General features: G+C 40.8%; 1 protein-coding gene across 3 annotated transcripts in view; it reads right to left on the reverse strand.

Annotated features, from left to right (window-relative positions):
* The window catches only part of NAV2 (neuron navigator 2), a gene marked incomplete at its 5' end in the record, with an annotated part of 428,748 nt that overhangs the window by 150,359 nt on the left and 264,216 nt on the right, over positions 1-14,173 (reverse strand). For all 3 annotated transcript variants that reach the window (XM_082000504.1, XM_082000503.1, XM_082000502.1), the window contains one exon: positions 8,791-8,843. In XM_082000504.1, coding sequence (XP_081856630.1) covers positions 8,791-8,843 — 53 coding nt within the window. The remainder of the gene's footprint in view (positions 1-8,790; positions 8,844-14,173) is intronic.

Raw genomic sequence — 14,173 nt, forward strand, 5'->3', positions numbered from 1 at the left:
GTTGCATTTCCTCAAACACTAGCTCAAGTGTTGAAGGCTCTGTATATCATTAACTTGAATTTGCAGCAGGAATCCAGAATTCAACGAAACTCACATAGAAAGAGCAACACAAAACATTTTATCACAAACAGAGCTTTTACTCCAGAAGAAAATTTAGTATTAATACTGCTGCACTTTATTAAATGATTCAGTATAAAAATAAAATAACCTACCAATCAAAACTTAACTTTAAGTAATGCAAGTAAATGACAGATTCTCAATTATTGTGAGCGGGATGACAGTACACCAGCAAACAATCTGGTTTCGTTCCTTTAAATGCAGGCAACTGCAGACGTAGCGGCGGTCATCTCACGGCCGTGTCGCGTGAAGGAGCTGTCGCGATACAGTCGCTAAAACAGATCCATGGGAAGGGAGCTACCGCGTCCCTCCTCCGCCTGGGCTGACATCCGTACTTCTGTCTCCAGCCTGAGGGTCACAGCTTCACCTGTCCCCAACTGGTTTATTCTGGTGGCTGGAGGGGCACCAACACATACGTGCCCCCTCCTTCCTTGCACCTGCATCCTGGATAGCATCTCCTACTGAAATTCTCCTGCATAATAGCTTAGGACAAGTGCAATAGTACTGTTTAAATATATAAAAATAATCCTACATAAAAAGCAAAAGAATAAAATTTTCTGGATATGTATTACCTTGACAGACTGATTAATTACAACAATCATTATCACACAGTTACAGTGTAGAAGCAATGGCTGGAAATCAAAGACTTATGACAAGACACAGAGAAAAAGTTTCTTCGTCTGGGCTGTATTATCCTTTGTAAAAACTATGATTTGTTTCAGATATTCAAGAGTGAAGAGCTCAGTACTCCATATTCTGTAAAAAAACCAAAGACCTAGGCACCAGAAGAAATTGCCATACAGCTTTAATTCTTACATCACAAACCTGACAGAGACATTTAAAACATTCTTGTTCAAAATGAAGTTTCATGGTACTGTTTTTAAGCAGTGCAGCAAGCGGACAGCGGGGTTTTTGTGGAGGGGTGACGCACAACTCAGAAACCAGAATTAAACTATGTAAAGGTGAGCAGACACCTTTTGTTATCAACCTAAGCTTTAAACTCTGGTGACTATGATTTTGCTGCTGTTTTGGAAGACTACAGTTTTCTTCACAGCCAGGGATCAAAAAAAAAAGAATTAATTTCCCAGAAAGGAGAAGAAGAATTAAATTTTTACTTCCACCTGCCTTCAAATCAACTTAACCTCTTCTCCTTAGTTAGAAAAGGCTCAGATCAGGTTAACCCTGAAAAAAAAACATAATTTATCCCTGACAGAGTCCACACAAAATTTAGTCTGAGAACAATTTTTACTCGTGGTACCAAAGAAGTTAACACAATCCTCTGCACCTACGTCGGCCTCACCAAGGACACAGTTTCATACGTTGCATATGCCCCAGCGCTCAGGCGTGGGGAGTTAAAGACTGTCACCCATCGTTTCCCATTTTTTCCCGTTTATGTAAAACACAGCAAGAAGATATGTGTTTGCAGAGTATTGCATAAAGGGTATATTTGTGTAATAGTGTTACATAAATGATAGGCATGGCAAAAAAAGAATTACTTTTCTAGGCTTTGGTGCAGGCGTGAACACGTAAGTGAAAGATACGGAGATCTCCACATGCGTACGTGGAACGACCCTGGCCCCTGAAGGCATTTGCTGTTTCATGTATTTAGTTCACACAGGGGAGTAGAACCGTACATATTTTAAAAGTGTTAATTCAGCTTAAATTGACAGTGAAAGAAGCGATCAAATAGAATCTAATTCTGTCTTTATAGCTAAGCTCACGTTTTCAGTTTTTTCCATTAAAACGACTATTTAAGTCAGTTCTCTGTTGCTCTTTATCAAACCTCACACTGTTTCAAAGAGACAGAGGATGTCCAAGTACTTGCATCACTGCATAGGGCAAAGAATTAGAGCACACCCTCAGGGACCACGAAGACGATCCCTTACGGGAATGACAGGCTGTCATCAGCCATGTCTCCACAGGTACAACATACATCCACCCAGCGGACAGAAGAGCACGCATGTACCGCCTTATCTCCCATCTCTGCACACATGTGAGCTTCGGAAGCCTTTCCCTCCAGAAATTAAACAAATACCTGTTTAGTGATGCTCTCATGCCTTATGGCAGGGAGATGTATGTATCGGCCTTTCCCAGTCCAGTCTAGCTCTATTTGTCATGTTGTTTTCTGTGCAGGACGATGGTGGGGATGAGGGGGTGGCTTGTGGTTTTATTTAGACTGCAAGCTCTGCAAGACAGAAACCTATGATCCTACCACACCTGTCGCACTGATAACAGTACACAAATGGTAAACATAACAGCATGACAACAGTCTGGATCTCTGGGAAAAAAACAGAGATTGGAAAACCAGTCTTATCTAGGAGCAATATAAAAGTCATTATAAAGTGAGGAAGAAGGCTATCTAAGTACAAGCGACCTGGCAGATCACCGCTGTAGTCAATCATTCTTGTCTATGTGACAACATGGCTTCATACATGATCAACAGGAACATGGGAAGCTTAGAGAAAATGCTTTAAACATTCCTAAATTCAGTATTTGGCCAAGTGCTTTCACAGGCGGTTGAAGGAGCTAAGCTGGTGTCTGCCACTGGCCAGTCTGGGGCGGCTCCGGGCAACGTCCTCCCCTCCGGCTAACCTTCAGCTGTGAGGAAACATACCACGGGTTAAGGCCAAAAGACACCCATTTGTTACTACAGTAACATCAAACAGATTAAATTTCTAAACATACATTGCCAGTAAGATCCAAACTCCTCAAGCAGAGCAGTGGGAAGGCTTACCAGAAGACACAGAAGTTCCTTTTACTACATTGGTCAGAACAACCTTGGAGTACGATTACTTGAAAATATATGGCTATATTTAACCACTGGGATATGTTTCCAAAAATCTGACACCAGGAATTTGCAGAGAGGAAAAAAAATGCTTGCGATGCTGTTGATCTTCCCGGCGGAGCTGCTCCCCTGAAGTGGCAGCATATGCCTGGGCAGAAGAGTCCTCCTCGGCGTTGGGGAATGGGTGGCCAATCAACCCCACTTCAGCCCCACCATCCCGGAGGGAGATGGAGCAGTAGCCTTGCAGATTTCTTGCAGCTAGATATGGCAACGTTTAGACAACACCGGGTGTATAAAAATGCTCAAAATGTTTAGAGGAGCAGGTTAAAGTGGATGCCTGCTCTTGATGAGCAAAGATAGAATTATTTTCCATGAGAAAAATACAAGTGACTAAAAATATTGAAATTCTTTTTCTTTTTCAGCAGCCATTTTTAGTTATTTGTGCAAAACACATCAGCTCACCCACTGGGTGGATATTAGACACACATAGTTAGCTGCTCAAGTGATGCAGATGGTTCCAGCTCTTATTATTCCTGCCAGCCGACTGATTGATATGAACCCAGTTGTACCCTTTAAGTATGGGCCATATCATAATAGCATTCAGATTTATTATCTCACTTCTTTGAGAAAAAGAACACAGAAATACATATAGCACGTGCCATATACACAAACAGTATGAAGATTTCAACATCTGTCATGAAAAGCAGGAAGCCTTTTCACGCTCTTTTCTCCAATAAAAAAAGATTCATAGAGCAGGGGACGGAGCCGGCAAGGGTCACACTGAGGAGGGAAGTGGACACCTGGCTTTAACAACTGAATTAAAACTTCCAGTGTTGCTCGCTTCAAAATGAGGGTCCCTACCAGGCTGGAGAATTTCCATACAAACTGTTCTTTGACTTTGGCCGTCACATATACTGCAGAACAGCTCGCTTTCAGAATACAAGAAATCAGTCAAATATTAAAATAATAGTCAAACTGCCATCGCTGGAGTAAGGTTTCCTTGCAAATGAAGTGATCGTATTGAAAACACAGCCTTCGTTTCAACTTTCATTAAAGCCCTTGGGAAGAAATGCAGGCTCTGACCCATGCTGCAGTGCAAGGGTCTTTATGTTTGCAGGGCAAACAGTAGTAGAAAGACTGAGCAGTATTATTTTACTAGCACAGCTTGATATCCGCATTAGAAAGGGACGATTCTTGAAAAAATTCTGGTCAACACATGAAAGCAAGAAATACCTCCCCTCTGTTATTTGATAACACAGATAGTTACATATACAAAGCGATCATCCTTAAAAATCGAAACACCCAATCACTAACCCACAGGAGGACCTCAGTTATTTCCTACTCTATTTATAGGAGGGAACTGTGGTGCTGGTTCAGCCTACATTCCTTTCTGTTGCTCCAAATTCTTGTCTTGGGTGTCCCACAACTTCCCGAGGCTTAGCATGGAAAGATGAGAGCCTGCTTTATCCACCTACAGACTCCCCCATCCTCTTCCCTTCAGCACTGACAGCTTTGCTACCGCTCCACTCCTTCAGGCTTCCGTAACAAGGGTAACACACTATCACTTCTCAGACTTCCACACCTAACATTTTAGCTCGTTCTAGAGTATCATAACCTGTGATTTTCTTTTTTTTTTTTTTTTAATATTGAACTTTGGGAAACATAGATTTTATTTTCTAGTAAGTCTTTTCTCATACTTTTTTCTTAAATATAGAGATACGTCTTCTCTCTTTCCACTGCCAGATTCAATATTTCTTACCTTTACGTTCAAGGTGGCAAAACCCCTCTCATAATCGACACCTTGCTGCTACTTCTTCTAACCTTTCTTTCGGTCCCATCGTCAGTTGTGTTTCAACTGTTGCCTGTATCCACCAACATATCCCTTCACTGGCAATATCTCCTCTCTTCTTTGTCTTCAAGTCCACATTTTCAAAAGTAACTATCTTTCTTCGTCTCTCTCCCCAGTCGCTGCTGTTCTAGCTGACGTGGATCGTCTCTTCCCTTCACCTCACTCTCGACTTTAATGCTCTGATCTTTCAAACATCTCATCCTTTGCCTTTTTCTTATATCATCTAATCTTTACCATTATCTCATCTGTTATGATTTATCACTTGCACGTAATAGGTAACACAACAAGCCCCCTCTCTCTCCCTCTTTGCCACGCTATGCAAAAAGGATATATTAATGTACGAGATAATAATTTAGCACAGCTGCTGCACTGTGCTAAAACGCTGTGAAACATCCTTCAACAACTGTGACCATTTTACACAACATATTTCCTCACAGACAGAATACAGCCCCCAGAGAACAACGTTTCTGCAGACTGCCATTACAGCCAGACTCGATAGCTGCATGTAGCAATGCGCTTAGGTACTCGTCACCATCACTGGACGCGTTCAAAAAACGTGTAGACGTGGCACTTCGGGATACAGCTTAGTGGGCTTGGTGGTGTTGGGTTGATGGTTGGACCTGATGATCTTAAAGGTCTTTTCCAACCTTAATGATTCTGTGATTCTGTTTGGTGTTTGCTTACTTATCATTTTACAAATATAAGTGATAGGAAGCCTTTTACAACAGTAACATTCAGCACTCACAAAAGGTACGCACATCAACAGGAATAATCTACACTACCTAGAAGGGAAGGGACTAAACTACCTCCCATACAGTCGAGAATCTCCAGGATGCCAAATGTTGACCTCTAATATCATGCTCAAAACAAGAGGCAAATTGAAAGAGGGAAAGAGAGAGATCTCTGTTTTTCTACAGTCAAACAATATTAGCAGAGATAGCCCTACTTGGGTTTACTGACCTCAGCCTTTTTTTCAGAAGTGTGCAGGAGAGGAAAACGGTCTTGTTTTACCCTCCTTTGCCCTGTTCTCAAGAACCATGACAGTATTTGCTTCTGCTTCATTCCAAAAACCTAAATGCAGTGGTGGTGACGGTCTCCAAATCTCCTCGGTCCCAGAGCCTGTGCTCCATACAACTACATCCTCTATTAACCACAGGATTTTCTGCACGCCAGCTGGAACTAATCATCACGATTACAGGCTGTTGTTTAGAGGTGCATCTACAGTACAAAAATAGAGCGGTGGGGAAAAAACCCACCACGTAAACAGGTCTTACGCAGAGGGCAAAATACAGAATAGTAAAAGCCAGCCAACTCTTATCTGAAGCAGTGGACAACAGGAATACTCTCCCACAGCAGAGGAACGCAGACAAGATGACTATGGGGGATAGGTTTCTCACCTAAGTGATTTTTCACAGAGTCAGTGGGGGTCCTTGTCATGTCATTTCTGGCATTGGGATGAGGTTGATAAGCACTGATGGTCCCAAATGGTTCTGCAGCGCTAAACTTAATTTGACAAGGCTTATTAGCACTGGCTTTGAGCCTGACAGACCCAAGCTGTCTCCAAAGCTCAGTCTGGGTTAATTTGCATGATTCTCTCCAACACTGTAGCAATGGGAACAACAATGCAAAGAGACCTGATCTGGCTCTGGGTTCAGCTCTCCATGGTTTGGCGGGCTTTGCTGGCTTAGGACCGTGCCACATGGAAGCAAATACACTTGCTTTCCCACCCCCGTTAATGGATTTGGAAGGCACAGATTTGCTCCAGCTTTCTAAGATGATACATCTGGCTGGATGTGAGCTGGCTCTTCTCAATTCAGCTCACATGTGTCTCTGCTCATGGCATCCTCAGGCTACAAATGAGATAACTGCCACAGGGGGAAAGATGATGGTAGGCGGCTTCCCTCCAAACTCTGCTGTATTTCTACTTAATGAGCCAAGTTAAATCTTAATTTGTGATGCCTTTCCCCCTCCCCTCGCACCAAGCTACTCATCTGTGATGCCCACCTTACAGACACTATAAATATAGGTGTGGACACCTGTAGCTGAAATATTAATTTGAAAAAATAAGACTAGACATCACCTGGTGGAGTGGTTGAACTGACTGGACAGCCTTGCCTCTGCCCCCTCCCTGAAGCAGAAGTACCAGAGACAAACAGCAGTTCCCACACTCTGGAGAACGCTTGCAAGGTGCATTATGAGGAAACTGCATTAAGATGCAAGGGATGAAAACTGCCATATCTTTAAAAAAACCCCAGCAACCAAACACTGTAACATATGCATTTTGCCTCGAAAGCAGGAGACCTGGAGAAGGGTTGTCTCCTTAAACACTGCAAGCAACTGTGTGACCACCACGTCTATGAAGATACTACGGCAAGAACATAAGTATCTTTACTGTAAGATGATGAAGAGCTCTGTAGGCATGCGCGCTTAATAAAAGCGAGCCAGAAACATAATCCTGTTTTTTCTCACGTGAAGAAAACCGCTGGGGATGCCCAGCTATGACTGACATGCTAGGTCTCGTGAGCGGGGGACACAGTCCCACTTACTCCACCCTCCTGAACAAGCAACCGGATTAACATCAGGGGAGGAAGCACAGAGCAAACACTTCTTTCTGGTGCTCTTCACAACTCCTGACCAGCACCTGCCCTCTGCTTGCCTCTGGTTATAACCAGATCTAACGTCTACCGGCAACCTACAGCGTGCATCCAACCATCCGACAGAACGATGCCGTTCCCTCACTGAGAATAATGACTTCAAGCGACGTTTAGCTACGATGTGCCGGAATTTGTTGTAGACTCCAGTCCTGAATGAAATTCAGTTCTTATGACACACTTGTGGAACATTAAATTATAGTAATTGTCAAAATTGCCTCAATTATTTATACTCTAGACAGCTGCTGTGGCTCCAGCAAGAATAGCAACCAACCTCTTCAAAGCAGTAGAAAGTAGCAATGATAAATCTTTTAGATAGCTTTCTTTTTACAGAGCGCTTGCTCCATGGCTTTAAGCAAGATTGATAACTTCCAAGGAACAACAAAAAGCCGAAACAGGATAGCAGAACGCAGCGTGGTTTCTGACTTAAGATGGCAAACTCTCATCAAATCTTTAATCCTTCGTTTAAGTACGTGAGTGGTTGTGCTCAAGCGGCAGTCGTGGAGGTAGGGGCAGTTGGGAACAGAGTCAAAAAAATGAAAAACATTAAAATAGGTTCACACAGAGAACAGATATTCACATTCCCCAAAGTAAGCATCTGCAATGCAAAGGGGAGATTTTAGAAATGATATTGTAAAATGAGTTTTTTCTCAAGATACAGAAGGAAATAACCTTCTTTAAAGTACCATAAATTTTAAACACTCCTCTCCTAGGCTGCATTTTAAAAATCAGTTTCTTATTATTTGTGTTATTAGTAAAATCCTGCCTGTAATTTTAGCTTCACCAATACTCATAGCAGACACACTCCTGAGGTACTATAAGCTTTTAATTTCAGTGCACTAATTGTTGGTTCTTCACTTTTACATATTGTATATATGCAAGGTACAAAATAACTTCTTTTACAAATTAGATCTTACCAGTCAAAACCAAGTTGCATACATAAAACACACTGAAGTTTGCAATTTGAAATTTTTTCATTTAGGGCATTTTGCTCATTAATCTTGTTTCTTTTCGAAGAATATAGGAACTCTTAACCCAACTTTAAAATTAACATCTGATTCTGCTTTTGCAATACTACTCTCTATACAGAGGAACAACATTTTATTTTTATACATTCCTGTTTAAAAATGGGATATTTCAGAAACATAAATTACTAAAGTAAAAATAATATCAATTGTAAGTATGTGATAAATGATAAGGCCTAATTCAACTACTGTGGAGTACAAAGGGGCAAGAACTGTAATATTAATGTTCTACAGATTATATCTTTGCTCTCACTACTGTGAAAAACCTATTAAAAATTGTTATTAAAAGTCTCAGACATTGAAGTCACATACTCTTGATACTCAACCACGAACACACAAACAACAAACCACTTTACTACTTACCATTTGAGATCTGTTTTTTGGGCAGCCATTGATGTCTTCAATCTTTTCATTTGCTGAAAAGCAAAAAAGAAGAAATAAAGAAAAAAAACTATACCAAGGACTTTTATTCCAATTATTTCCAGAGCACTTGCTGCGACCTAAATAAAGGCGTTTCAGACTGTAGTTGTCCAGTCAAAGTGAACATGTGAAACACTGAGACCCATCAAAAAAAAGCAGCTGGAGTTCTCTAGTGGGTCATGCCTCCAGAGACAGCTGGGGGCGGAAAACAACTGGTCTGACAACATCTTGTACGGTGACGGATAACTCCTTTAAACTACAAAAAAGATTTAAGCTCTGGGAACTGAATCACTGCTGGATGGAAAAGTGAACACTACATATGTATAGACGTATGTCAGTGGATTTGCTTGTAGAGTGAATATAGGTTTTAAACATAGATGGAAAATCTATGATCAAGAACTCAAATTTTTTATTATTCTTTTTTTTAAAGCACAAATCACGAGACTACTTTTCAGGCTGCTTGTCCATGGCTTACATGCAACCCTATTTGCAAAAAAAAGGGTATCGTTTCAATCTTTAAAGTCCCACGCGAAATAATTAAGTTGTTAAGGTGGTTAAACGTTTGCCTTAGAGTCTTAGTTTGTTTAGCTTCACATTTCTGTACCGGATCCGAGATGCCTTTTTTGTGCTAGACTGAAGAACCACTTACAATCAAAGTTCAGTTTCCCACATTTTTTTTTCACTGAAATAATGGTGGGCGTTCACATCCCATTTGATGAATCAAGCAGATTGGCCTCCCATCGACTCTTATATCAAAAGCTGTGTTTCCTACCAGTCCCCTATTCTCAGGACATCAGTCAGAACCCGACCTCCCTTCATCTTGTTCTTCAGTTAGAAATATCAAATTTGGCACAGTATTCCAACAGCAGTCATAACAACGGCAAACAAAGAAGTAACACTTCACTCTTGCCTGGTATTCTCCTTTTTACACATCGAGGTGCCCCAGTACACATTTATGCCACACTAATGCATTTAAGAATCGATGTTAATACGAAAAAGACTGCAGCTACATCCACTGTGCTGTTCCCCAGAGCGGTCTATCAGCCTCTACACAAAAGGAGTACACATTTCTTTCTAGAGGTGTGACCTCAGCTTTGATCATACAGAAATTATCTTTTACCTGTTTATTTTCCTTAAAAAAAGAGTAGTTTTTTCCCCTAGCCCTCTAGAACTTCTAAAGTGTTACACGATGTATTTAAAACCAATATTAGCAAACCATAAAACTTATTACCTGGCTTTTTAAGCTCTTGTATGCAAACTACCTAGACTCACCTACCTGAAACTGCCTAAACTGTTAGTAACTTGTTTCCAAGATTCTGCTGCAATATAGCATTTGACTTTTTCCGAGGTGTTTTCAGTATGCAAACATAGAACCAAAATATTTACTCAACACTTCTACACTGTGGGTACTGCTACAGGCGTGAGGTACAAGCTTGGTTCTAGAGCCGTACACTAAACGTTGACCCCATAAACCCTATAAACTAACAAATACACCGTTCTGCAACATGGGAAAATTAATGGCAAACCAAGATGTAAGCCACCTTAAATTTTTCTATCAAGAGAAATTTACATCCAACACACCAACTATTTGGGATGTTATCTCTTTAGGCCCTTCCTTTTTTTCACTGTGGTTAATAATATTACCATTCTCACCTCGAAATGATTCCTTTTGTCCTCATACCTTTCCATCCGTTTGCGAGATATCATCAGCTGTCCTTGTACTCTTCTGATCAACTGATTTGTAGCTTCTTTATTTCATTACTATCAGTTTCCTGCATTTTCTTGTGCTCTACATTTTTTCCTTTTTTTTTTTTTTTTTTTTTTACATGTGTGTGTTCTTAAATAGTTGCTTTTACTTCCTCTCAAAGCTATGTTAAACCACAGCAACTTTCCCTCCCACTTGTGAACCTGCAGTTTTTTGTCCACCAGTCGACGATTCTTCATCAGCTTCCAGTTACACACCACTTCCTTTTATGCTTTGGCCTTCTCTGCCACAGGTGATTTAGGATGCAGATGTCCCGAAATAGTTGGTGGGAATCAGAAGAGTAACAAGAACTGGAGTTTCTGCTCCAATTCACCTGGTCCATCACGTGCTATTTCTGCTTACCCCTGGGCAGTCACCTTTCCCTGGGCAGGTTCATGCTCTACCTTTTCTCCTAATCCACTCCCCACTCACCTATGACTCTTGGTTACTCCTTTCACTAGATTAATGCAATTATTTTCATCTCTTCCCTGCTGGTGCAAGTGCTATGAAAAGCAGGTGTAAGAGAGCAACCAGAAAAGTTGGCGGTGGGGCAAACTGGCAGCTGAACTTCAACCCATGCCTCTCTATTGAACCCAGCAGGGCGAGACAGCTCGGAGACTCAACCCAGGCTGGGGAGATGCATCAGAGTGGCCCACAGGCATACTTGGCACTTTGCAGGAACCTGCCCAATTCACCAGGCAGTTGTTTTGATGCTCCCATTCCTTGGCCATAAGCTGGACTCTATCTTTGACCCTTCCACCTAGGAACAGTGCTTGCAGCCGGGAGGAGGTAATGCGCCGTTCTTGTGGGGACGATTGGAAACAAAGAGATAGCAATGAATGAGATAACATCGTGGCGTGCCCACGGGCTCCGGGACGGTACCGTTCGTAGCGCCAGTCACTGAATGCTGAGGGATCTCGGAAACGTGTCCCATTTCAGAGTTGCAAAAGCACAACTTTCTGGCCGAGATAAATAGGCAACTCTCACAGCTACTATTTGCCGCGTAGGAACGCTACATCATTTAGCATAAACTGGAAGTCACAGGCAATCATAAAGGCTTTAAATTCTATCTCAGCCTAGAGCAAAATGTAAATTCATGACCACAGAAATGTGAAATGCAGGGGATTTTTCCCAAACTGACTTCAAGTCCACAGAGCTTCCCCCATCGCCCTTTTTTTTCTCTTCACTGTGAATACAGTAGATTTGGTTTGAACGTTTTTAAGTGTTTGCAAACTTTTCCCATTCATACACAGGTTGAGGGGTGTACTAAGGTAGACAGCAGAAACCAGCTGTGCTCTATAATAAAAGTAGCAACGAGTGACACAGTGCTTTCATTATCTGTATCCAAATCAAAGCTTAGAAAATGGTACCAGAAAGACTATTTGGGCTTATGCCTTTTGACAGGAGGCGTATTATGAAACTGCAAGCCAAAACTGTATGAAAATACAAATGAAAAGGAAACTCTAGCATTAAAAGTTGCAAAGAATTCTTTATATCTTTCAGCCAGTCAGCTGTCACTGTCCTGTTTATGTAGGTACAGGTATGCATTCCTCATGAAAAAAATCTTTAGCAAATGACATTCCATGGAGTGCATGAAAAATTATAGTGGGAACAAATCGAAAGTGTTTCAATAACATTATACAGAACGAAATTAGCTACGTACGTATGGTTAAACCATCCACACAAAAAGTCCATGCACTTCATTATAATGAATTAAGCCTTCTGTTACAACCTTAGCAGCTATTCTGCATTATTCGTACTTTAGACGTACCCTTGGACACTAGATTACTTTTTCTTGAATGTATATATGAATATTGTTCAATATCATTCCTACATTTGCGTAGGAATTGTCACCTGCACCTTTTAACTGAACAGCCACTCAAACGTTAGTAAAATGAACCTTTGTCTACTGTCCCACTCAAAACATGATGGGAGCTATCACTAAAGGGTACTGCTAGGCTTGATCCCAAGATTCTGGTTTGAAATATAAACCTGTAACCTTCCCCTGCAAATGTAATTCTCATGACAGCAGGCAAACGCTACACTGAAGTAAGTCACAGCATGAATCTGAACTGGAATAGTTCGATCTGGAGTAATTACAAATGACTTTTAAAATCAAAGCAAAGATGTATTCTGTTTAAGTCAATACAATTAATTTCAATCAGAACACAAGTTATCCAGAATATTCAGCTATACCTGTAGGACAGGCTGTCTTGGCATACCCAGAGCACGTGCACCAAACAATGTGCCCACCACCTCCTACAGCGGAGTACTGACTGCCCCGCGCAACACTGATGGGCACATCGTACCTCTTATTGAAGCTACTTTTATTTAGCTGAGTATGTATTTAACCCTAACATAATGCCTGCATCCCTGTTTATAAAGCCACAGCTTTTGTATCTGATCCGACCTTGGCTGTACCCAATCAATTAAAATATTCCACAAAATATCCTAGGCATCAGTAAGAAAAGTGCTATTGGAGTGGGTTAAAGTTCAATTTTCGCATCGATTCTAAGTCTTGAAAACTGAAGGTTCTCGGAGGGAACCAACTGACAATTTGATATGCTACCATTTTCAGAGCATGCACAAACCCAGTACATCTGCATTCATGAATTTAAGTGTAGCTACTATGTTTCTACGGCATTACTAAGGCATATAATACTTAAGTATTCTTTTATAGACTCATGAATTTTGAACTGAAATAAACCAGAATGCTATGAATGCATTTTAATTGACTTGCAAATAGAAAAAACTGCCATCGTATAGCGCTTCTATATTATCATTAGCAGTTTTGAAATCTGAAGCTTATTTCCTCTGAAGTCAAACGCAGAGATGTTTAGTTTCATGTCTTCTTAGATCTGCTCCTTGTTTGGACGCTAAGGTAAAAGAACTACCTAGTTATTACTAATTTTAAAATTTTCTTTTCATAAATATGCACCTATCTCACTTAAGAAAGGTAAGCAGAAAGGATTGCAATCACTGTCTCTGTATAATCATTAACTCTTATGGAGTCTTCATTAAAAAAAAAATAATAATTACATTCATTCTTTTTCCAGCTTAGGATATTAAGTAGTATTTCAAGATTCAACCTCTGAGATGTAAATCTCAGATGGTGAGCCCAAGAAAAATTGTATCACTAATAATTAATCCTGAATCAATTTCGATGACTTTGGATAATCTCTAGATACTCCAGGCACACGACAAAAAGGAGGAAGGATCTTCATGGCTGCTTTTACTCATAGCACACCATAAGGTGAAAAAGAAAAATCTCTCCTGCACTGCATATAGAAGCTTTCTCAGCATGCAGTCTTGTTTGTTAGGAAAAAAGCTTGTATTTTGCAGGCTACAGCTAAAGCTGCTTCTAGGTGTGAAAGTTATCACCATCTCTGTGACAATGAGATGCAGCATGCCCAAGGCCATACACACCAGCTACAAATGACTTTTTCTTCACTGGTAATTTGGAGGATTATACTGAGAATGCTTAAATATAAACTTTCTTTCACATGGAAAACACTCTGAAAATTAAATCTTTCACCTTGCGCTTCAAACTTCAAAGCTTGCAGACCTAATCCTAAATATTAG

Source organism: Phaethon aethereus (genome assembly GCF_964289735.1).
Source record: "Phaethon aethereus genome assembly, chromosome: 5".
NCBI lineage: Eukaryota > Metazoa > Chordata > Aves > Phaethontiformes > Phaethontidae > Phaethon > Phaethon aethereus.